The 24,767-nt window shown below is 45.0% G+C and overlaps 1 protein-coding gene across 1 annotated transcript in view; it reads right to left on the bottom strand.

The window, feature by feature from the left end:
* Window positions 1-18,627, bottom strand: part of CTTNBP2NL (CTTNBP2 N-terminal like) — a 45,979-nt gene extending 27,352 nt beyond the window's left edge. Inside the window, exons 1-3 of the mRNA XM_037038839.1 lie at window positions 18,548-18,627; window positions 5,619-5,742; window positions 2,614-2,721 (exon numbers count right to left, since the gene is read on the bottom strand). Of these exons, the coding sequence (XP_036894734.1) occupies window positions 2,614-2,712 (99 nt within the window). The 5' untranslated portion in view covers window positions 2,713-2,721; window positions 5,619-5,742; window positions 18,548-18,627. The remainder of the gene's footprint in view (window positions 1-2,613; window positions 2,722-5,618; window positions 5,743-18,547) is intronic.
* Between the last annotated feature and the right edge of the window lie 6,140 nt (window positions 18,628-24,767).

Here is a 24,767-nt window from a genome sequence, read left to right as displayed (position 1 = left end):
TAATTTACAACATTCACTTTGAAATATTATGGCAATCTTTTAAAGCAATATGCCACAATGGCACAATCATTTCCTCTGTTCAACAAATATTTATTGAGCATCTATACACTATGTGCTATGCTGAATGCTGAGGATATGAAGATTAAAAAAAGACATATGAAGCTCTGTAGATTTGTAGCGTTCTAAGGCTGAAAAGCAAAGGGAAAACAAGGTCTCCCTTTGCTTTTTCCATCGAAGGCAGCCACCCCAACCCCCTCCCTAGCTATGAGGGGCCGAGGCAGTTTCTGGGCCGGTCTGCAGTGCTACCACTGGGTCCTGCTCCCTGGGGCCCTGGGACACGTGGCAGCAGAGCTGAGCTGCAGGCGAGTCCGTCTACGCACACCACCACACTGCCGTAGTTTCATAAACTCTGATTGCTATTTGCATTACTGATCCTCCTGGAAAACACTTTCTGAGTTTTATGAAGGGGCACCACGAACAAAGTTCTTCCTGGTTCTGCTTACGCAGAGTGAAACCGGGCCAGTCCTGAGCTGAAGACTCCTCCTAGGGCGAGGATCGCAGAGAACCGGGGGAAGGAAGTGGGAGAAACAACGAGCACCGGGAACAAGGGTCAGGAACCAGCTCAACCATCCCCCCCCCCCCCCCCCCCGGAAAAAACAGANTGGTGGTGGCGGGACGGGTTCAGAGAAACAGCACGGAGTGCTTGGGAAAGGAAGAGAATCGACACTCGTGTCAAAGGGGAAGTGTAGGTGGATGTGACAGAAACAAGTCACCCACCAGAATGACCTGTAATATTAGTGGCAGATGTTGGCAGAGGAGTCATTAAAAAATGAGGCATCACTGAGGGCATCTGAGACAGGCGTTCAAATGAAGACAACCTTGGACTGTTCCCTGGATTGGGGAACAGGACATGCGCTGACCAAACACACGGAAAGGGAGACACGAAGCCCGCGCCACTGGAGCACTGGCAACGCCGCAAAAACTGTGACGCTGCACATTAACACTAGTCACTAACCATTGATTCGTGCCATGGACAGGGAAGCTCTGCTCCAGACAGAGGGAGCGGCTTGACTGAGGCCACATTTATGCTCAGTGGCATGACAGGCAGACTCGGGCAAAGAACCTCAACACTATGTGACTACGCACGTGTCAAAGGCATAAACATGCAATTTTTGTCCAAAAACCACAGGGTTGTCACGAACAGCAAGACCGAAGCAAGCAGGGAAAGGACAGTAAGACAGACCGCACCCCCACGTCACAAGGGCCCTCCCTTGTGCTCTCTGGGGAAATAAAACCCCTGGGAACTACTCTCACACATCAAAGAGCTGCAAGGGAATACAAACAAGCCACAGTTTTCCGTGAAAAGTTACCCCGAAGCACATTTAATTAGATAGAAACGCCAGTCTTTTCCAGTCAACCTTAAGTAACACAAATTAAGGTCACTTTAACTTTAAGAGCACATAGAAATAATAGGTTGATATTTTTATCACAATTGTAATTTTAGTGTGATCCAAGAAAAAACTACCCAGACATGAGTGGAGGAACACAGTCACTCTATCTCAGAGCAGGAGGGGAACAAAGGCGAGCGGGGAAAGAGACCCAGCTTTCCGCTGGAACTCCCACCCTGCTCCCAGCTGGGCACCCGGGAAGTCACCCCTTCTCTAAGCCTACTGGAGAGGCAAAGAGAAAGTTACCTTTGTTACAAAAAACCTTCAACAAAGGAGCTTCATATAAACACACATGCCATATTAACATGCTACTTAATATAAAGAGCTAGGGTAATTTTGGAAAACTGGAGTAAAGCACTTCATGAACCTAATGAGCTTTAGGATGCACATCCATGTAACCTCTAACTATAATTTTAAACTGTCAAACCTTCTTAGACACTCAGACTCAGTAACACGTGGCAGGGGACTCTGCTCCCTTCGGCGCACTGAAGTCTCACCTTTGTCGGCTGTTTCCTCTCCTTTTGGGGGAGTCCTCGTCCTACTACTCACAGATACCTGTAAGGTCCCCAGACCTCCTCTCATGACAGACAGGTAACATCCTTACTTAGGTCTACAAGTTTATGACACTGGGAAGGGGCTATCCTCCTGTGCACCCCCAACCTTGTATTTAAAAAAAAATTAGACTGTCTTTCCGAGCAGTTTTAGGCTTGCAGCCACATCGGATAACAAGTACAGTTAACACCCCACCCCCTTTATATTTTAATGGGCACCAAATGCCAAAACAACAGTAGAATTCTTATCCTGCGGCCTAGCAAATCCACGGTGGTCTACACGGGGTCCTGATCTCGTAGCTATCACATCCTGAACTGGGGTGTATGGGCGCATATACTTTTAGGAAGTGGGCCACATCAAGCTATCAAGAGGATGGCATTTAAGTACAGTGAAGGTCACTTAGCTAAAGAATGAAATTCAAGGTCCAGAGACTAAAGGAACTATGTTGGGGACACAAAGGCTTCAGTGTCCCTAAAATCACGCCCCATAGGTGGCTGCCACTCTAAGTAGCAATGAGTACACCCAGGCCTCTGACTTCAACAGGGCTATAGAAATACTCTGGTTAAATAAATCACAGCCAATGAAACAACTCTCAAAACGCATGATGACATACCTTTAAAGCCTCTATAACAAGGTCCCTGGCTTCAAGCTCTCCTTCAAGAATACTGAAGAGTGTTAGGAGTTCTGGCTTGCTGAGTGTTTCCAGATTCATCCTGAAAGCCTAAAACAGAGACAAAAATCACACCATCTCCAAAGACAGCGTTAATTTGATATTATTAAAGAAAAATAAGAGACACACGAGAGCAACAATTATGGTATAAAATGCTCTGAGAAAATAAAATTCCCTTTATTGATTTCATTGCTACTCACAAAAATAAATTTTTATCATTTTTTCCTTCAGGCATATTTACAAACATCCCAGAAGGTCTCAGAATGACTTAGTCACTAGTTTTTTTTCACTAGAAATTGTGTTACAAGGAATAGTATTTCACCAAAAATTGTTACACCATAGACAGATTTCCTACCTTTAGATAACCAGACTTGAAAACTGGTGTCCCTTTGAAATTGGTTGAAATGAACTTTGAGCAAAGATAATTGTCAGTAGAAGTATGGGAGAAATTTTTCTTTTAAACTGTCTACTTTCACAGAGACCATCTATCATAATATTTATATTTCATGTAGCAAAATAAGACTTAGATGCAACCATATGAAAAAATAATTTTAAATAACTTCTTAAAAATATATTGTTTTAAACATCTTAATTGGCTAGGCTACTAAATGCACCTCACTTAAGGTCACATTTGTATAAAGCCACGCATCTTTTGAAATATGTTAAAAAGCACAAGCTTTTATCTTTTCTACAAGATTAACTTCTCACACACCACACATAGATACAAATCAGAAGGCTATTTTAGGGTCTTCTGACCAGCATTTATGGTAAAATACATTTTATAACTTCCAAAGCAGAGCAAGTCCTCGTTTCCCTCTCCTACTTCTTACTTCCAAATCGCCAGTCTCATATAGTTTTCTGTAGAGTGGACAGAAATCCCACCAGGGCCCACCTGGTCACACACCCTGGACTCTCACGAGCACACTCAACTTTAGGAGGCACGCAAAGACCCACTGCTTCCCTCCAGAGCTCCTGCCTTCAGGTGAAGGAAAACATGGAGAAAACTCTTACTTTGCTGTGTTGTTAGACTGTGTCTTGGGATGTGCTGTACACACCATTTGCAACACGGTAAAATATGTTCAACGTAACTTTAGCTTTAAAATGCTAACTTTCTAACTAGTGAGTTCTAAGACTAGTAAGTGATTCTTATGTCCATATGAGGGAGATATCCCAGAGCAGTGATTTTTAACATAAGAACAAAAAAACCAACCAAATAACGAACCCAATAAAGCTTAACTTAATGGACGGTGGAATGCTGGGCACAGCCCGTGGCTTTGCAGAGAGATGCCAAGACCGCACCTTCCTGGTTGTGTAAGGCCAGTTTCCCACTTACCGTGCTCTCACCTATGAAAGGGGGGTGATGATCTCTAGCTCATCCAGTTAGTGTGGAAACTGCCTTAATACGATAAATGTAAAACTCACCGCCGAGTTCCTGACACAAGCTGAACAGTGGCTTACTAGTAACTACAATCCTCTCTCATTTTCCAAAGGAAGTCAAAGAAAAGTACTGCCAAAATTGGGGGCAGGCAAGACCAATGACCTCAAAAACAACTTCAGCTGCCCTTCATTTAAAAAAGAAAAACAGAAGAGGGTGATAACATGCCAAGTGAAGAGTTTGCCAGCTGAGTCACCTACTTCATTAGATGGAACCCTCCCCAAATCTTCCCGATGGTTTCACGTTTTTCTCTCTCAGAGAGATAAGGCAGAGGACACACCTGATCATTTTATTGCAGGTCTGGAATAATGGAATTATTCCCCTCCACAGCATCAAACAGGCTAACGGACACTGCTAAGGGGACCCCGTGAACACCAACTGCACTGAAGTCACCTGGGTGTACAGGCACCAAAGCAGGGACGTGGGAGTAGTTAGAACTGAAAGTGTCTCTGCATATCACTTTTCCTTCAGTACCCTTACAGTCTGTAAATATTCTCACTGCGCGATCCAAAACCGTGGCTTCTAGAGGCAGTGGGATGTGAGCAGGACGCAGACCGGAGCGAGGAGTGCAGAACTTGAACCCCAGCTCTGCCCTGGCCAGCTGCGTGGGAGGAGGTTACCCAGTTGCTCCGGCACTGGCTCCTCACTGGGAGAACTAGACAGACCAGCCTGAGTAAAATCACGTAAATAAAAACATTTACAGAGGGTGGAAAGGGGAGGGAAGTGGGGAGGGCTGGGATGGGAGTAAAAGGCAGGAAACTGTACTTGAACACCAATTAAAAGAAAAAAAAAACATTTATGGAGTGAAAAATAAAAAAAATTAGACTAGATAATCTCTAAGGTCCTTCTTGATTCCATTCTAAGCTTCTATGGGTGAAAATCAAGAATGATTTGTTAGAGAATTCAATTAAACAAGAGATAAACACAGTTGTAATACAAGTAAATACTACAATAATTGGTAATAATACAACAAACTGTCCCACATTCTCACAACTGTAAACCTATTTTTGCCCACCCTTGTATAGAAAGAACTAAAAAAGACTGTACCTAAACCAAGTCTTCCATCTATTGTGATGAATACATCTCCTTACAAAAGGATAGAAGTGAAACAATCTTTAGCGTCACTTTAATTATAAAGCAGTCTGGCCTAGGCAGGAAAAGAGTCTATTCTTGGTCAGTGGCATAGAGAACAATATTCCTGATATCCCTACATCTATAAATCACGCCTGCACACTCATTTTAGTACCTGGACCATTGTGCGAATGTGTACCAACCCATTCAGCTTGGTGTCTGCATGAAGCGAAAGCAGCACATGTGACACAGGATGGGGTGAAAGGCCACAGCTGTGTGACAATCCAAACACCAACAGACCTCTTTTTGCATAGTCCGGTAACCTTTCTTGATAAACATTAAAATTTAGCAGGTCTTTGCTTTTTTCTACAGTTGAATGTAATCTCTATACACCAAACAGACTGCTGGGGATGGAGTGGGGAGAGAATGGGGTGATACTGACCTGATAACTGGCGGTCACACCTTAGTCCTCGAATACAAACTCTTACAGTTTTCTTCAGTTAAAACTTGGGAAAATTGACAAATGTATTTAAGGTGCCGTCAACATGGTGAAAAAGTGTCCAACACTGCAAGATAATAAAAAATTTATTGCCTATGTGCCCACACTATGAACACAGTTTCTACGTCCCACGAATGTCAACTGTCATTATGAGGAGGCGGCCTGACAGCTGTAGGTTGATTCAAAAAACAAAGAGGAAAGTGCCACTTCTTGTAGGTGAAGCCGAGTGATACAGAGAAGACACCAGGGATTCCACTTCCCTCCGCAATTCTAGTTAGGGAAGGCGAGGGCGCCCGATCTCTTCTTCACTTTTAAGATGTCACTTCAAGGACTGACCTGTGAATGTCTCTAGCAGAGACTGATGTTCTCTCCCTGAACTGGTGGAAGCCCATCTGCTTGAGTCCTCACGACTTACACATAACGGACTCAGAAACATAACCTAAGCATAACCGACTTGTTCCAAGTGCCCAATCGTGTGAGGAATGTTCTCCCCTCACCTCCTGCCAGTGAGTAAACTGATGAACCCACCTGCCACCGTCTTGACTTTTGTCTATGAAGGCTGATTACTCATCCCAAGGTTCTACTTTTTCCCATTTATTTTCAAATATTAAATGTTGAATTGTATACAAAGTGTTTTTAATGTTGTCCTGATGGTGTACTGGATCCAGCAGACTTAAAAAAAAAGACTGGTTTTACATTTTATTTGATGAAACATGATTTTTAAAAATATCTTTTTAAAAAAGATTTTATTTATTTATCTTCAGAGGGAAAGGGAAGGAGAGAAATATCAATGTATGGTTGCCTCTCGTGAGTCCCCTGCCGGGAACTGGCCTGCAACCCAGGCATGTGCCCTGACTAGGAATCAAACCGCGATCGTGTGGTTCGCAGGCCTGCGCTCAATCCACTGAGCTATACCAGCCAGGGCTTGATGAAACATGATTTTTTAAAAAGATTTTCTTTATTTATTTATCTTTAGAGGGGAAGGGAAACATCAATGTATGGTTGCCTTTTGTGCGTCCCCTGCTGGGAGTTGGCCTGCAGGGAACTGGCCTACAACCCAGGCATGTGCCCTGACTGGGAATCGAACAGCAATCCTCTGGTTCGCAGGCCCGCGCTCAATCCACTGAGCTACCCCAGCCAGGGCGATGAAACATGATTTTTGTCTTGCATTTTTACAAGGCCTCAAAGCCTCTCTGAGTTGCTGAAACCTGATTGTCAGACAGGGACAGTGTCAAAGGGGCTTGTGTCTTCCAACCGGGAGTCAGTCACTGACCTAATGACGAGTCTCCCCACCGAGGAGGGAGTGTGAGCCTGTCGCAGAGTCGGTAACCAGAGCCCAGAGCCGGTGTGCAGGCAAACCCCTGAATAAGCCCCGCCTAAAACTTCTGCCCGGGATACAAATTCCGTGGCCCAGGATCTTCAGAAAAAGCCTGTTTCTGACTCCACGGTTATCGTCAGAAATACGACTGCCAGATTCCTGGCGTGCTATACTGCAGCCTGCAGACTCACTCTCTGCTCATTTTCTAAATGAGCTGTTACTTGTCACTGTCATCATCCATTAAGCAGCTCTGAAAGACAAGATCATTTCGACCAGATGCTCAGCTCATTCCCCATTAGAATCTGAGACCCAACTTTCCCTTTCCTGAGAGTTGACACACAGATATTTCTGTCTGAGGAATGCCAGTCTATAAATCTGAACTAAAGACCACTTGTGGACAAGTTGTCTGGGTACAGTATTATACACCGGGATGGGACGCAGCTAGTCGTAGCTAGATTAAGTGTCATAGTTTTCCCAGTGAAAAAATTAATATGTATATATATATATATATATGATTAAAAAGACAAAGTTATATATATATTTAATACTCAGAAAACTAGCCTCTTTATGGGCTAAGTATGAAACTTATTTTTAAGTTACCGGTCAATTTCAGCCTCGGGCTTTCCCCACACACCATCTGGCCATGCGCACGCTGTCCTGGAGTCAGAGCCAGCAGCCCGGAGGGCCGAGTCTCTTCTACACCGCTTCCTTGTGCCCACAGCCACGAGTCATGGGTGTTGAGAAAGCCCCCCGCAGCCCCCCAGGGACCTCTACACGGCAGCACCGACACTGCCCTGGGAATCTGTTGTTGTGCCTGGGCTCTGTTCACTAACTTCTGACCTTGTCCCCTCCCTGGAGAGCACCCAGGCCCCACTCATTCAGGTTCTGGTGGTGCCTTTTCCTTCTTCAGGCTGTCTCAGCTTTGGCTCTGGAACTCTGAATTAATTCTACGGGACAGCAGGCTTTGTTGCCGTTTTTACCACAAAGAGTTTGGGAGGCAGAAAAAGAAACACCCCAAACAGCTTCTATAGCCACGTAAACAGTGGGCAGGGCGGGGTGGAGTACAAGTGCGATGTTTGTCTCCCCAGTATCTGGGTGTGTGTGTCTTCACGTGAAACTTCCTAAGTGGAGGGCGACATGGGACATGAAAGAGGGAAAATAGCCTTTTTCAACATGCTTAGATATTTCCTGAAATAAAACACCTCAAAAAATCTGCACATGTACACATTAAACCAACTTGGCTAGTACAAAAACAAATTAGTTGTTTTACACAGATCACGCTTGCAAAACTGGATAAAAATTGCTTCTTAATATACTCAGACATCATAAGTAAGGAATTTATACTTGAGCTACAAGTGATTGAGATTCAAGCCATTCAGAAAGCTTTTAGCATCGGTGATAAGATATGAGCAAAGATACAAAGCAAATTTGCTCTGATTATGTAAAGACTCTTTCATATACACAGACGCAAAGCCAAAATGTAGGAGGCCAGAGAATTCTTACAAACCAAAGAGCCAACACTAACACAGGAAATGAGCGTGACTGCTTTCCACTAGACACCGCTTCCTCAGAAACCCAGGGCACGGGGTCCGGCACAAACGACGTCCCTTTCTTACCTCACAGTCTTTTATCACAACATCCCAAACAGGTAATTCTGTACCATAACAACGTCACACTCAAGCACACCATGGGACATTTTAGGTGAAATGTTCAAATTAAAGCTGTAAGTTATTAACCCCTATCATTACCCTACCAACCACACTCAAGCAGGCCTTACTTCTGCCGGACCCTGTAGATGAGATGTGAAAAAATGAAACACATGTGTCACACTTATAAATACTAAATCTTAATATGGACAAAAAGCACTGCTATTTAAAAAACGGATGCACAGCAACCTCCCATCTGGAGGTGGGAGGTGTTGACACGTTCCCTAGGCTTTCTCAGAAGATTTAAGTTTCCCCACCAACTGGCACTTCCGGTTTTCCAGAAGGGTTACTTATCCATTTGGGGGTAAAGAGTGACAACAGTCTAAACTGTGCCTCTCATTCCACTTCTGGCATTTTAGGGTTAGGCCAGGGAAGAAAAATGTGTCAAAGTGCTACTAGAAAATAATTTCCTGATGAAGAAAGCCATTTTTTATACATTTACTAAAGGGAGCTGTTTTCGCTATTACTAGTTACAAAGGTTCTAAAACCACCATATACAAGCAAACCTCATTCTATTGAATTCCACAATACCGAGCAATGGAAGCTTTTACTACAAACGTCAAATCAATGTTCTCTCAACTGAAGGTAAAAGTATTCCTGGACTATTTGGATCTTCATGTGTCTGTGTGATAACATGTTATGGGCTGAACATATCCTCCCCCGCCCCACCAAACTCCTGTGTTGCAGTCCTGATCCCTGGGACCCTGGAATGTGACTGCATGGGAGCCACGGTCTTTAAAGAGGCAGTTAAGTTAAAATGAGGTTGTTGGGTTGGGTCCTAATCTCAAAGGAGTTGTATCTTTAATTGAAGGGAAAAATCTGAATGCAAACACAGGACAGGAAAGACCACGTGCAGACATACGGAGAATGCAACTCTCTACACGCCAGACAGTGAGACCTCACGCAAACCCAGTCCTGCCGACAGATCCTGGACTTCTAGCCTCCAGCGCTGAGAGACAATTAATTTCTGCTGTTTAAGCCAGCCAGTCTGTGTGCTGTCCTCTGTGATGGCAGCCCTAGCAAACTAATACAACATGCTAGCCACTTACAACTTTTAAAGACCACTAGAGCAACTATGTCCAAGCCTTCCCCTTCCCACGAGTGTCGTAACATATTTCTTGGAATGCCTTGCTTTGTCTTATCAGTCTGCTTTTTCCAGCCACACTACAGATAGCATTTTATAAAACCAAATGGCTTTGGAAGTTTGAGAGGTTGTCAATTTCAAGACCCTGAAATATAATATCAACAGAGCACTCACCAAGAAATCACGACAGTGTTAAGGGATCGAGATACTTGTTTATCCAAAATTGTCAAAACACTCTTTAAAGTCAACATTTAAGATACAGAGTCCGGCACAAATAACGACCCTGTCTTATTACAAAATCTTTTATTACAAAATCATAGGCATGTAATTAATTCTGTAACATAACACTATCACACTCCAGCCTACCATCTGACACTGTAGGCGAAACGTTCAAACTGAAACTATACATTGTCACCCCCACATCACCACCCTAGCAACCACACTCCGGAGGGCGTTAGTTATGCCGGACACCGTACTTTCAGGAGTTTATTCAAAGACATGGACTGTGTTCGTCAAAGCAAATTCTGGGATATCAGATTTTCTGGGTTTATGCTCGGTACAGAAGTTCAGAATGACATACCTGAGCTTGCCATGTGATCACCACCACCTCAGTCGCACCGTGCACAGCACTCGAAGGGTTCAAGCAGCGACACTGACCATGAAAAGGACACGCTGGAGCTAAACAGACACTCGTGTGTCCCAGGCAGCGTTCTAAGCACTTGACGTGTACTAGTAACTCAATCCTCACAGACAGCTTAGGTGGTAGATGCTGCAACCCCCAAGGAATCTTTATCGTCAGCATCATCGCCACCACCCTCACTTTACAGATGGACAGTAAGGCACAGAGGCTAAATGCCTTGCTCAGTTTCACACCTCGTATGTGACGGAAACAGGATTTGGGCCTAGGTAATTTGATTTCAGAGGCTTCCTACCGACCCCCGCGCCTTGGTGACCACAGTTGACATGTGATCTGCCGATCTGTCACCTTTAGGAATCACGTGGTGGAAAAGCCTCGGCTCACATGTGATTCACCAAAGCTGGAAGGGACCTCAGAAAAATCTAATTCAGCACTCACATTTTATAGGTGAAAACTGAGGCCAGAGTTAAATTTACTTTCTAAAGATTACAGTGAGATAGTAAAACTAGGCCTAGCATTCAGGTCTTTTTAAGATCCAGTCTAACCCACTTTCTGGGACATGGAGATGGATATCAGATTTCTGTTTTGTTTAGCTTGTTCTAAGTCTCCTGCGTCTCTTGTGCATATCCATGTGTGCGTGTGAGTGTCTGTCTCTTTCTCTCACTGTGAGTGCACATGTTTCTCTCATTGTCTTTACGCTGCCAACAGGATCTGTATGTATACTGGAGAAAAGGAGGAGGTGGCCTCCCGCTCATAAACAAACACTCAAACATCGCTCCCCCAAACTGAGAACATGTAGCACCGCGCTATTAAGAACAGGTCTGTCTACCTGGATATCTGCTTACACCCTTTCAAGTATGCTCATCTGAGACAAGACCAAACCAGAAGAGCTACATTATTAGGTAAGCTACTGGAATGTATGGTAATGAAAATGAATAATAGTTTTTGTTCATGCATTTTTCATTAAAATAAAAAGATACGTCTTTTAACATTAGAAAATTACCAGAAATCTGAGCCATTTCAAGTATATTTGTCAGTTGGTTTTATTTAGCTTAAATGAGATTATAACACCATTTCATTGAAAGTCCGTTTATGTCACTATCTGTCTGTTATTCCCCAAGATTTTTGCTTTTCTGACACAGAGCCACGATGATTTGTAAAATCCCAAAAGGAGGGAACAACAACATGTAGATTGATTTTATTTCCAATTGATCCATGGGCCGTGGTTTAAGAGGCAGCCTGGAATACAAAAGCCCTTCAGATGTTGCTGTAGGATGAAGCTGCGGACTCCGCGAGAATTTCAAACTAGAAGAAACAGCGTGTGCTATGGAGGAGGACCCCGAACAGTCACGGTGTCCGTGTCCCGGCTGAGCCCCCACCCGGACTCTCCTCCCTACACTGCAAAAGATTTCACAAAACCTCTAACGGGAACACTCGTAACTAATGACGCTGCCGTGCTTTTAAAATTCTGTGTTCTAAACCAGATCAGGTTTACAAAAAGGTTTAACAATTTGGCATCAGTTGAAAATCACCCACAACAGACCTAGCGACTGTGTCTGCTCCAAGGTTCTTTGGGGACAGTAACTCTCCGGGGAGGCAGTCTTGCAGTGGAAAGTACACGGGCTTTAGAGTCAGACAGACCTAGCTTTGCATCCTAGCTCAGTCTCTTTGTTGCTCCTGCATCCGTTCAACCTTTGAGCTTCAAGTTCTTTATCTATAAAGCAGGGACAACAATACATACTCTACCAGGATTCTAAGGATTCTAAGTGGTTTAAATGAGTAGTGACTGGTCAGTTTTCTCATTTCTCATCCCTGGAGAGAATATACCTGGTTTTGTCTGCAAGGATAAGGTTTTCCTTTTCCCAATGAGTTGTCACTTTCTGCCATTCACATGTCGAATTTAGAAATCTAAAGAGTTCACCCCTTCTGACTTGACAGCTCTAAGGGAGAGACAGGCCAGCCAGCTCCTGGGAAAGTAGGCTTGGGCACACACACGACCCTTGTTCGGCCCAGCAGCATCCGGACACTGCTGGAGAAAATGAAGGCATTCTTCTGCCTAGACTAGTTTTGTGTGACTCTGGCATACAGGTGGCAAAGCATGTCTTTGCTTCCGCTGAGTTTCTACAGCTTTTAATCAAGTCACAATTTTAACTTGTAATGACTGAGAAATGGGTTTTCTAAAAATAGCACAGCTATTTTTTAATTATGTTAAATGCATAATAAGTATGTAGCTATATCCTAACCCAGGAGCAGTTATCACATTGTATTATATCAATTCATCTGTTTACCTATCTGTCTTCTAACTCATATACCTCTTCTAGACAAACACTCTGTCTATTCACCTGGTTAAACTTGGCAGCTAGCCGTCTCTGGTTCATCAAAGGGACACTCAGAAAAGGCTGGCTGGAAAGAAAGGTACAGCACACAGTGCCTTGAATGACAGCCATCAAAACTGGACCTTATCTTTTAGGAAATGACACAGCACTGAACATGTTTAACCAGGTGACCGTCCTAATAAGAGCATAGTTTTAGGAAGGGTAAGGCTCAAAGCATGCAGCTGACTGAAGGCAGAAGGGGCAGCCGGCAGAAAACTTTCCCAGGATAGATCATCGGAGGCAAAACTGCATGAAGTAGGATGGGGGCAGAAAGAATGACGCACACACGAGACTGTATAAAGAATCTACAGTAACTTGGTTCTGGTTCCATTTAAGGAGGCAAGGGGGGGACTTATCCCAGATCAGCTGAGTTTTCAGACTGGTGATTGAAGTCATGATGACACGAACAGAAACAGGGATGTTAGAGAAGGAACTGGTTTTAGGGGAAACGGTGCCTGGGATGTGAGACATGCGGAATGAGAAGTACTTGGACTCTAAGAGAAATGTGTTCAAAGTCCGTCCGTGTGGTGAAGGCTCAAGGTTTAGAAATGGAGAAGTCTTTAGGGGCAGAAGCTTTTCAGAAAACTCCTACGTCTTTAACTTAAAAACAGAAAGCAACAGGAAGCAGTGGATACACAGAAGCAGACCAGATCGTCTTTGGGCCCTAAAACATTAAACCAGTTAAGAACCACACTGCCTGTGTCCTCGCTCCTCTACGACCTGTTGCAACCACCACTTAGCAGAGGGCAAGAAGGCCCCCTTCCCACCAAAAAACAGTTGTGCTTCTCCTTCTCCTACAACTTAAGAGGCCAATTACTCTCTTTCTTCTCTCCTTTGTAACTCAGTTCCTTACCTCTTGTTAAACCAACTCACCCCTGCTTCTTCTCCCTTCCACTCCCCGACCCCCTCCCTGGCTCTCACCTCCTAAGGTGAGCAGACCCAGAGCACCCCTGGCTGAGCCTGGCCTGGCGGCTTTCCCCAGAGGACCCAAGCAGGTGCTCCCAGGTTCAGGGCAGGAGTCTTTTTTGTCTGTAAACCCCCCTCATCCCAAGCTCTGTCTTCTCTTCTTGGCTCCTATTGAACTCTGTAATAATTAAGGATTACAGTCTTTAAACTCAATTACAACAGTACTGGGCTGGCCAAAAAGTGTATTTGTTTTTTTCCTGTAAGATGGCTCTAGTAATGCTAAGTTGTCTGTAACTGCACTTGAAACAATTTTGTTAGACTGTGTTGTGACAGCTGTCATATCAGCATGCAATAAAACAAAACTTATCAAAAATAGGTGAATTTTTGTGTAGCCATTTTACTATTGAAGATGGAAGAAAATACACAACATTTTCTGGCATATTATGCTTTATTCTTTCAAGAAAGGTAAAAATGCAACTGCAATAAAAAAAAAGATTTGTGCAGTGTGGAGAAGGTTCTGAGACTGACTGAACGTATCAAAAGTGGTTTGCCAAGATCTGTGCCGGAGGTTTCTTGTTGCCCGGTGCGCCACGGTCAGGTAGACCAGTTGAAACTGGTAGCGAGCACATCAAGGCATTAACCGAGGACAATCAATGTGATACCATGTGGGAGACAGCCAACATACGCAAAATATCGATCAATAAAGTTATCAGTGAGAATGAAAATAATGTGTCTTTTACTGCACGAAAAAACGAAACTGACTTTTTGGCCTACCCAGTCACAATTAAGAATTATACTCTCTGTGGCTCCTGAAGCCGAAAGGATTCCTTTAGTAGCAAAGGACACAGACTGGAAGCTCTGGCTCTGTACCTGGACTCCAGTTGAGAAACACCTGGCAGACAGGGAGGAACCATCCACCCACCAACCGCATTCAGTCCTGTTTGCCTCCCCCCTCCTCGCCTCCACTCTTAATTCCTCTGCTGGGCTTCTTCTCACTTGTCTCAGTTGTTCCTATGACTGCGCCTTACTTCGGGTGTAGTGGGGGAGCTGTCTTCAAAAGGCAAAAATCACCTTTAATCAGAATTACACCGCAAAGCCCTTAAACCTCACAGAGGGTGCCCTATGACAGTAGCCACAAAACCGTTCATGTGACACTCAGGACAGAGGTACTTAAGACAACAGAGTCTGGAGTAGAACAAGGACAATGTGGAGAAGACATCAGATGGTTAAATCTCTTGCTTCCCCCCCCCCGCCCCCCTCAGCCAAAAAAATTCAAGAGAAAATCTGCATGACAACATTAGGAAACACACCATACTACAGACATAATCTCCTAGAAATGCTTGCCTCCCGTCTGAGATTAGGACATATCTACAGGGTTTGTTTCCCTCTACTTAGGAATCTTAGCTGTACATGGAAGAATTCAAATAGAACCAACCAGCATCTAAAACCAGACACCAGCTCTTCACTACTGCTAGAATGTTTATTTAATGTTAAATTCTTTAACATGCATGCACAGTGCTAATAATGAGGACACCTACCAATTTCTACAGTCTGGGTGACTTGCTTTATGATCTGTGCCTGTCTCTATGTCACAGCTGAGGAACCTGGGATATGGTGATGACGGAAGACAGTCTTACCATGGCTCACACAGTGAAAAAGGTGCGGAGTTGCGATTTGAACCCAGGTTTGCCTTAAAAATCTGTGCTGTAAATTACCACACTCTACAGCCTCATCATAAATGCCATTTTCTCACTGAATGCTTTGAACTGAAATTTGGAAGACTTGGTTTTTAGTTATTAGCAGCCAGCATTCAGAAAATGAGAAAAAAAATGAAAGAGGCTGACAAGCCATCCCCAGGGTTAATCACCAACAGGCTAGACAAGTTTCTTCTAGAAAGAAATCTCTGCTTCTTATCGCATGCCACCAAACACCATTTCAATGGCGACCCTTGGAATACCATTCTGCTCCACTCAGAAAAGGCATGAATTCCAATCTTGTTCTGCAAGATTCTCTGGTAGCTCTGCAAACCAGAATCTGCCAAGACACAAACTCACTGTAGCTTAAGCAAATCATGACGCCCACGATCGCTCTGAGGACTCCATTGAAGCACCAATACTGTTTGCCCCTGTTCACGATTTAGTGCTAGTTCAGAAAAGCACAACCAAAAATCTACTTTGAAAAAAATCCCAAAGTAGATCAGTAACTTGTGGAAACCAAATACACTCAGGAACCATTCTTAAATGAAAATCAGCAATCAGTTACTAGTTTGCTCTCCAGAATTCACTTCATTCCTCTGGGGTCAGATTCTCAGGAAAAAAAAATCCTAAAAGGACTAGCAAGGATTGCATGAAATTTCTGGTTCAGAGTTCATTAAAGCAAAATTATATATTTAATCAGTAGCTATTTTCTTATAGGAAATTTGGTATTTGAGAGTCACTTAAGATAATGAAGTTTCCTAAGACACAGGATACAGAAAATAAAGTTAAATCAAGAGAAAAAGTAGCTTGTTTATACTAACAAGATGTGCCATAACTTAACAGTACATTACCTTTCTAGATCACCCTAAGGTGACAGCTTCGAACTAAGTTTAATACTCATTTAAGTCAAACTAGATACTAGACACCGTGAAAGACAGAAAGATGAAAATAACAAAACATACTACCTACACTCAAGGATTTGTAAATAAATGAAATAGATTACACACATACATCAAAATTTGCGTACAATGCTTTTCTCCATCTACCATGACCAAGCAGGTGTTGAAAAAGTTAAAGGAAACTTTTCCAAGACCAAATGTGTATCAAACTGGTCTTACTTCTGGTGCCAAATAATCAAAGAGCACGCTTTGCTTTTTCCTCTCTGCTCATTAAGGCCCTGGCAATCACCACTATATTGGTGGTGATTTGGTTTCCTGCATCTCTTACCTTAGTTTATTTTCTGTTCTCTGCTCATGTAATAAGATCTATCTTTTTGGGATTTCCTGTTCTGCTTTGAGTTTTCTCTGCTGCTATTGCTGGGGGCTTGAGCCTCACCCTCTTGGAGCAGCACATTTTGCGTGGGCTGAACAGACCCTCCACACAGTTTCTTCCTTGTGCTTTTTTTACTGGAGATCTGGAAACAATCAGCGAACAGATCTGTGAGCCCTGCGAGCGGCTCTGAAAACTTGGAACCTAACTATTCAGAAGTAATTTCCTGCGGGAAGTCTACCTTTAGAAAGTTAAATCAGGAAGGTAAAAGACGGCCATTCCAATCACCTTCTGCGATTCCGAGTCCTCCCATCTCATCGATGTTAGCTTTAGCTAGGTACGTAATGGACAGTAGTAAGATGGGCTACGGATTGGAAGCAAAAGAAACAAGCTAAAAATATGGCAAGTTTTAAGATAGGGAAGTAACCAATAGATGATTACCGGGGATTCAATGGCATTAACGCTAGGCCAAAATCATCACTGCACCTGCTGAAATGAAGGTCAACTTGACAAAAGCCTTTATGAGCACACACAGACAGTCTGGCGGCACACACACATGAGGATAGCTGGAGTTAATTAACTACATTTTTATTTATCCTTCTCTCTGAGATTTAAAATGTGCTCTCACTTTTCAGCCCCTCAATTTTGGTAGGTGATACTGGTCTTGTAAAACCAATCAATAACATATAATCGATGTATGTTTTGCTGGGAGGAAACAAACCCACCATAAGAAGAGGGGCTTTTGAGAGTAGTAACCAAAGGCCACAGGACCAGATTAATCATAAACCTAGACGACAGGACCTGAATTTTCTTCAAGCACTTCCTGCCTTTTGTTTCAACAGGACTGCACCTTCAAGGTTAACTGCAGTCTCCCTGAACACCACACCAGCCCAAGGTAGATGGAGAGACACGTTCCTAACCTAATGCTCTTTATTGACTGGTCAGTACTGTTTCGTTGAAAAGCATGCTACTATCCGCTGACAGTCGAACAATATACACTGCACTCCTACCCACACAAGGCCACCTCTGCAGATATGCAACACGCCCGCCTCACTGTGAAATAGAAAGGGTGATTTTTCATCAAGTTTTCAGGGAAGAAATATGGAAAGCAAAAACGAAACGCCACTCTCATCTGAAAAGCCCTTAGAAGTTGGGTTCTCCCCCAAGGAACAGAGTAGAGGGAAGGCACAAAGGGGAACGTGGGGGTGGGGAGTTACTGTTTCTCCCTCCTCCAGAGTCTAAAAAAGTCCCGCGGCAGGTGAGCTCTCGACCCCCACAGGACAGGAGAGGATCCGGGAGTCTTCGGGAGGAAGGCCGAGGGTCAGTTTCAGGGGATGGGAAGGGCTCAAGTGAGGGAAGAAGGCCGCTCCATCCGTGGAGCTGGCTGCTAGACTGGGTCTTTGATTTCTGCTTCGCCCCAGCCCTGTTTTTTGGAAAACACTGATTTTTTTCTTACGGATGAAACCAGCTCTGGTGCCACCTTAGCGACAGGGGGCAGGTGTAGGAGGGATGTCTGGCCTCACGCGGGGACAAAATGGGGGTGGGGGCGGCAGCCTAGAGAATGGGAATCTGTGCGCCCTCCCCCACGGTTGAGGCGCTGGGCGAAGAGGGCCTGTGCATGAGGGGTGTCAGAAGGGGCGCCCCCTCTGCGGAGCTGGGATTGACGCGGACGAGGAGTGGCGGCGAGGACCATCGGTGGATCAGGAGCCGCCTCCTCGGGGAATACCGGGAGGTGGGAGGCACGGCCCCGCCCCCTCCGGGGATGGGCGCGAGTGGCATTCGCCACGGTGGCGAGAGGATCTTAGGGGTCCAACCTTAGCTTTTCTCTCGGGAACACGGCCTCCCCACCTCCGCTAAGCCCCAGCCTTAGCGGCTCCTACCTTTTCCCGGCGCGCCCGGCTTCTCTCTCAGCCGCCTCCGCCACCCGCTCCCATCCACAGCCCTGCGAGGCCCCGCCCCTCAACCGCCAGGCGGGACAATGGCATTCACCAGGGCCAATCGCCACCTCGCCCCTCCAGATTAGGCACCAATCCTCGCCCTCTGGAGGCGGGGCTTCTCCAAAGTCATTGCGGCTCCTCCCAGGGCCCCTAGATCCCTTTTGTTTGGGGAGAGCCAAACTGGGATTGAGGTCGCGTCACTTCCGGGAGGAAGCGTTTCCCTTCTCGGTCCAGAGCTTGTGGGTGGGCTCGCGCCTCTCCGGCCGGCTTTTGCAACTTTCCACGTTCTGTGAGGTTTCCGGGCAGGACCCAGGCGGGTGTTTCGTGCTCTACCCTCCTGGTCCTGGAAGTTTAGGAATGGCGGGTGCCCCGATAGCTTGGCCACATGAACGTTTTGAAGTGTGCTTTCGTGTCTGGTTTAGAACTAGTTGTTGAAAACCTGGTAACGTGTCTTTCTTGCCTTTTTTTTTTTTTCATGGATGAGCTTGTGGATGTGCTACTAGAAGCAAGGGCGCAATGATGAAAAAACCAGGAAACACCCGCCCTCCTTTTCACATTACATTTGGGAGAAGATGCTCAGGCGTGGGGGTGCCGGGTAGTACCCGGATGAGCATAAACCCAGCCGGACTTGCCTTACAAGTAGAAGGCGAATGAGTAATTACAAATTGTGTGTCAAGGTTTTCCAGGCTGTGGTTGCTAAATGCAGGGACTTTTTTTATGTGTCCTTGGCCACCTTAAACTGTGGGCAATGGCGTTTGCATTGAAGCTGGAACAAAGAGTAGTGTAAAGGATTCAAGGAGAGTCTGCCCCTTCTTGTGAACACAGAAATGCAGATCTTGCTGGTGGCAGCAAACCCCACCCGGACCACAAAGGCCACAGAGGGGAGAATATACAACCCTGCCTGGGGTCAAGTTTTCTGGATTCCTTTTCCAGTTCACAGATTGATTCAGCTAGTTAAATGATTAATAACCACATTATTTTAAATACAATAAATACAATACCATTGCATATAATGGAATGGTGTAGTAATAGAGTACTAATTTTAATATATTATTTCTAATCTTAATTATTAAGCAAGACAGTATTAGGGGCTTAGTATTCACCTAGGCAGACATAGCCCTAAAGGTAGATGGAGCCCTGCCCAACACAATTTACAGTCTGAAGGAGGGACGTGGTCAGTCTGTTTAATCACAGGGAAGTTGGGAGGAAGTAAACCAGTTTTTATGTTACCACTGTGCTGGGTACTTTTATGTAAAGGTATCTTCACATTATATCTTACTTCATCTTTACTTTAATCTTCACTACTGTATGAAAAATATTTAACCTGTATGATAGATTTCTTTGTGCCCATTTTACAAATGAGATGATAGAGATTCAGAGAAATCAATTAAAGTCATAGAGCTAGTCAATGGGAAAGGAAGAACTTCCCACAAGGATGTGTAACTCCAAACCTGTGCTCTATTCTGCTGTTGTTGACTTTCACAAGGAGAACAAGTCCAGAGAATGGGACTCTTGCTGTGAAATCAGCATTAGAGCCAGAAAAAAAATTCCCTGCCTCCCCTTATTGAGTGTAGGCTTGGGAGGGTCAACAGCAGCCCAAGTGCCTTCTAGGTAATGAATTAGGAAATACGGAACTTCGGAAAGACATTATTCCCTGTGTTTAGGAGAATGACAATCTGAAAGGCAAGACAAAGGGGCAGGTACATAGTAGGTGCTCAGTAAGTGGTGACTTGATGGTTACACAGAGGCCAGGTACTGGAATAGGCCAATGGACTACAAAAATCCCATTTCCTCCTCTTCCCTTTCACCCTGCCTATGAGTGTGCAATGAGGAAGTGCCTCATTGCCTGACAATGAGGCAGACTTGGGAGAACAGGCTATTTTCTGCAGCCTGAGTCACTCTAAGAGTTGTCCTAGTGAATCAGCTCCTCCCTCCTTCCCCTCCTTTCCCTCCTTTCTTTTGTAGCTGCTAACCCACCACCACCCATTCTACTCCCAGGCTGTAGTGCTCTGTAGCCTACTCCCTTTAAATAGCATTCGCCAGCTCCCCTGACTCCCTGGGATCCCTCCTGCCTACTCCCGAGTGTGGGAGGGCCCAGCAAGACTAAGATCATCTTTGCCTTGTACAACTCAGAATCCTGAGGGTTTTCAGATTGCTTTTCTCAACAAAAGGTTTCTGTCATCAATCCAATGCCAGCAGGAGTCCCCAATTTCAGGTGTGGGTGGGGTGGGGTAGGAGATTATTTAGTTTTGCAAACATTTTGCAAAGGTGGGAGAGGAGGAAAAAGGCAGCCTCTAAGGGAAAAGCAGTTTGGAAGAGGACAGGAACAGAAAAGGGGGGCGCCAGAGACAAAGGGGAAGCCTTCTTTTTTTTAAAAAAAGTGCCTCCCTGATCCTGATTGGTCCATTTTATGCAAATGAAGACTCAAAAAGTCCAAAGTTTGATTGGTTTAAATAGTATGTTCTGATAGGCTGTTATGGAGCTGTTCCCACTGGAACAGTACATTCTGATAGGCTGTTATGGAGCTGCACATTCTGATAGGCTGTTATGGAATAGAATTGCACATTCTGATAGGCTGTTATGGAGCTGTTCCCACTGGCAGATAAAGATGCAAATGAGGATATAACTGCATGCCTCCTATTGGATGAAGCAGGTGTCAGCCCATTGGTTGAAATACGATTTGAGGCGCTCCTTTATAAGGCAGCTTGGCCAGTAGGAGCTGGACATAGCAAAAAGGCATGGCTAGCTCGGTATGCAGCTGTGTGCCTGAGAGGCCTCTGCAAACAGTGGCTTCTCCTCTCTCAGTTATGAATTTGGAGCCAGTTAACCACAAGGAGTCCTTTTTGACAGGTACATTCCTTCTTGGAATCAACACTTTCTTTTTAATGCATCACCCCTGAAGGTAGTGAATGAGCAGGGCTGTAAACTTCAGGAGACCTTGAGGCTGCAGCCCTGAGTGATATGGTCAAACATTGGTTCTTGAATGTCTCCCATCCCCAACAATTTGGCTTTCGGCCAAGTTGTTCTTGGCCGAAGTGTCTCCAGTTGTCGAACAAAACTGGTTCTCGACCCAATAACCCTTTCATGCCACTCACACGTTTCTCAGGTGACAAAGGAGATCTGGTGTTTGAACAAATCGCTTCTCCAACAGCCCTTCCAGAACGAACTAAGTTTGAGAACTTAGCTTCCACTTCTGGAGTGAAGGAAGTTCGAGAACTGAGGTTCTGAGTTTTGTAATTCTTCTCTATATAAAGTGTATAAATAAATTTAGAGTACCAAAGTGTACACAGAAGTAGAAAGTGGGTTCATAATATCTTAAATATGTACCACAATGTACCTTTTTATATTGTCAATTTGCTAGAAAATATTTATTAAATGCCTACTGTGTGTCAGGCAGGAACTTAGGAAATCCAAAAGATTGTATAGATCGTGTGGATTTTTCTCCAAATAGGTAAACTCCCTAGATAGGTGTTCCGTAAATGTTTATTGCTGGCTTGGGGAGGCGGTGATGGAGTACAGAGAACTAGACTGGAATTCAAAATCCTGGGGTTCTGTTAGTTTCCTAGGGCCGCCCTAACAAGTTACCGCAAATGGGCGGCTTAAAACAGAAATGTATTCTCTCAGTCTGGAGGTTAGGAGTCTAAATCAAGGTGTTGACAAGGTTGGTCCCTTCTGGGAGCTCAGAGGGAAGATCCGTTCTGTACCTCTCTCCTAGCTTCTGGGAGCCGCCGGCAGTCCTTGGCATTCTTGGCTTGTGGCTGCATCACCCCAGTCCCTGCCTCTGACTTCCCTTGGCCTCCTTCCCACTGTGTCTGGATGTAGTCTCCTCTTCTTCTAAGGACGACAGTCATATTGGATTCAGAGCTCACACTAATTTTGTACGACATCATCTTAACTCATTACACCTGCAGAGACCCTATTTCCAAACACGTTCACATTCTGAGGTGCCAGGTGGACATGAATTTTGGGAGGGGGAAGCATTCAAACCCATATGCAAACCTACTTCCCAAAGTAGCATCCCCACCTAACTGCATTTGACTTTATTGGTAAATAGTATAAATGTAATGGTCTAATTCAGGAAGATTCTTTCAGTTCTATGGTGAGAATTAGATATGCTAAAATCCATTCATCAAGCTTTTACTCTATGCCAGTGACTATAAACTTGCTGTACATTACATCTCCTTTAACCCTTAAAAGAATCCAAGGAGATAGGTGTGCATATTCTTAATGTACAGATAAGGAAATCGAGGCACAAAGAAGTCCATTGTCATGGACTTACATGATGAACATAAAATGCTTGCTCAGGTCTGATTCCAAAATACACTTAGTAGGAGCCCTGGTGGGTCAGGGCACATGCCTGGGTTGCAGCCAGGTCCCTTCTCAGGATGCACCGTGCGAAAGGCAACCTGTCGATGTATCTCTCACACATGATGTTTCTCTCCTTTCTCCTTCCCTTCCCCTCTATCTAAAAATAAATAAATAAAATCTAAAAAAAAATCTTAGTAGGGAAGAGGAGAGCTATAGATACTTAACCTGAACCTCGGTTTCCTCATTTGTGAAATGGGCTAATAATCTCCACCTACATCCGCAGGCGGCTGTGAATATACAGGTGGGATGATGGACATAAATGTATTTGGTGAACTCTACGAGGAGCTGTTATAAACTACCTGGGAGATCTTGCTCAGACTCCTCCTGCTTGGATCCCAGCCCTTGAGCTAAGCATGGTGGGGGTGGGGTGGGGGTGGGGGTTGAACACCTAGCTGTGACTCACTGGGGCTGACTAATGCTGGGCGTCTAGATGTACAAGTTGGAGTGACTGGGAAAGGGTTCCGGCCCGTCTTCCCTACCTCCTGTTCCTCACTGGAACTCCCCGTGGGCTTCTCCAGCCGGGGGTATGGAGGTCGCAGGCTAGAAGCCTGAAAGGGCTCTCCCAGGCTGCAGATGGGCTCGCCACAGCTCCCTGCATTTTCTCCCTTCACTTGTTTCCACAAAGGCCTTTCTGAGTATCCCTTTAGCCTTCTCTTCCTGCTTTATTTGCTGAAACCGAGGAACCGGGCAAGGGAAGTTGAGAGAATCTGGGGCGTGGCCCTCACTGTGTTCCCGAGCTTATTGCTCCCCCTAGTGCTGAGCGGTGAGTCCTGCAAGCTGACCGCTTTCCTCTGGGCCTTCTCACTACGCCTCGGCCAGGCCTCTTACTGGAGAGTTTCTCCTTTTATGGGTGTGGGCTGAGAGCCCAACAGGTAGCTGGCTCCAGGGATCTGCATTTGGAAAAACCACTTCCACGGACAGACGCTTCTGTTTTGTAAGCTAATTGTTGGGGCTAGCGTGGCCATGACGGAGACAGGAAATTTTTACCATGGATTATGGACTGTGTAGGGGGAAGTATGGGAAAGAAAGGGGAGGAAATTTAACACCCAGTGCTTCCTGTGTACCAGGTGCTGGTGCCAGGAGCTTTACCGACATTACGTGCATAACTCTTGTCCTCTCTACATGCATCATTCTTGTGACCATCCTAAGTGGTAATTATTATTGCTTCTAGCTGTTCAGATAAGACAGCGGGCTCAGAGAGGTTAACTGTCTTGCCCAAAGCTCACACAGTAACAGTAACAGTGACAACACCACCAGCTAATTACTTAGTGCTTAGTTCCCACTAGGCACCTCATTTCTTGTAATCCTCACAGGAAACCTTTAAAGCAGTCACTGCAATCTTTATGTTACTGATGAGCTCACTGAGATTTAGGTAGCTAAAGAAAGGATAACTGAGACTCCTGACTGAGATCAAAGGGCTAGGTCCTCCAATCCCCTGCTGTTTCCATTCCACCACTGCCTGGTGGTGGCAGGGTGGGGGTTGGGGGAAGGTGGGACTGAGCCCAGGCCCCTGTGACTCACTGTCCTTTCTGTTCCCAAGGACCAGGAAGCTAGGCCCTGAGGTTTACTGGCTCTCCATATCCAAAGATAAAATCCTGCTGATAGGATGGCAGAGACAAAGCTAAGGACAAAGTGCACGGGGTCTTGGGGACAGTTTGCTTGGGGAGATGATAACCAGGTGGCACTTGGGGGGCTGCACCACAGTGTTGCAGTGGAGGCCTTGGGGGCACCACCCAGAGGACCTTGAGTCCGGTCTCCCTCTTTCTCCATGGGGCTCTCCTGCTCCTCTGAAGTT

This window comes from Sturnira hondurensis, unplaced genomic scaffold, assembly GCF_014824575.4.
Source record: "Sturnira hondurensis isolate 20B ecotype Veracruz unplaced genomic scaffold, ASM1482457v3 Scaffold0024822, whole genome shotgun sequence".
Lineage (NCBI taxonomy): Eukaryota > Metazoa > Chordata > Mammalia > Chiroptera > Phyllostomidae > Sturnira > Sturnira hondurensis.
The sequence above is the reverse complement of the archived record's forward strand: the minus strand, read 5'-3'. Positions and strand labels throughout refer to the sequence as shown.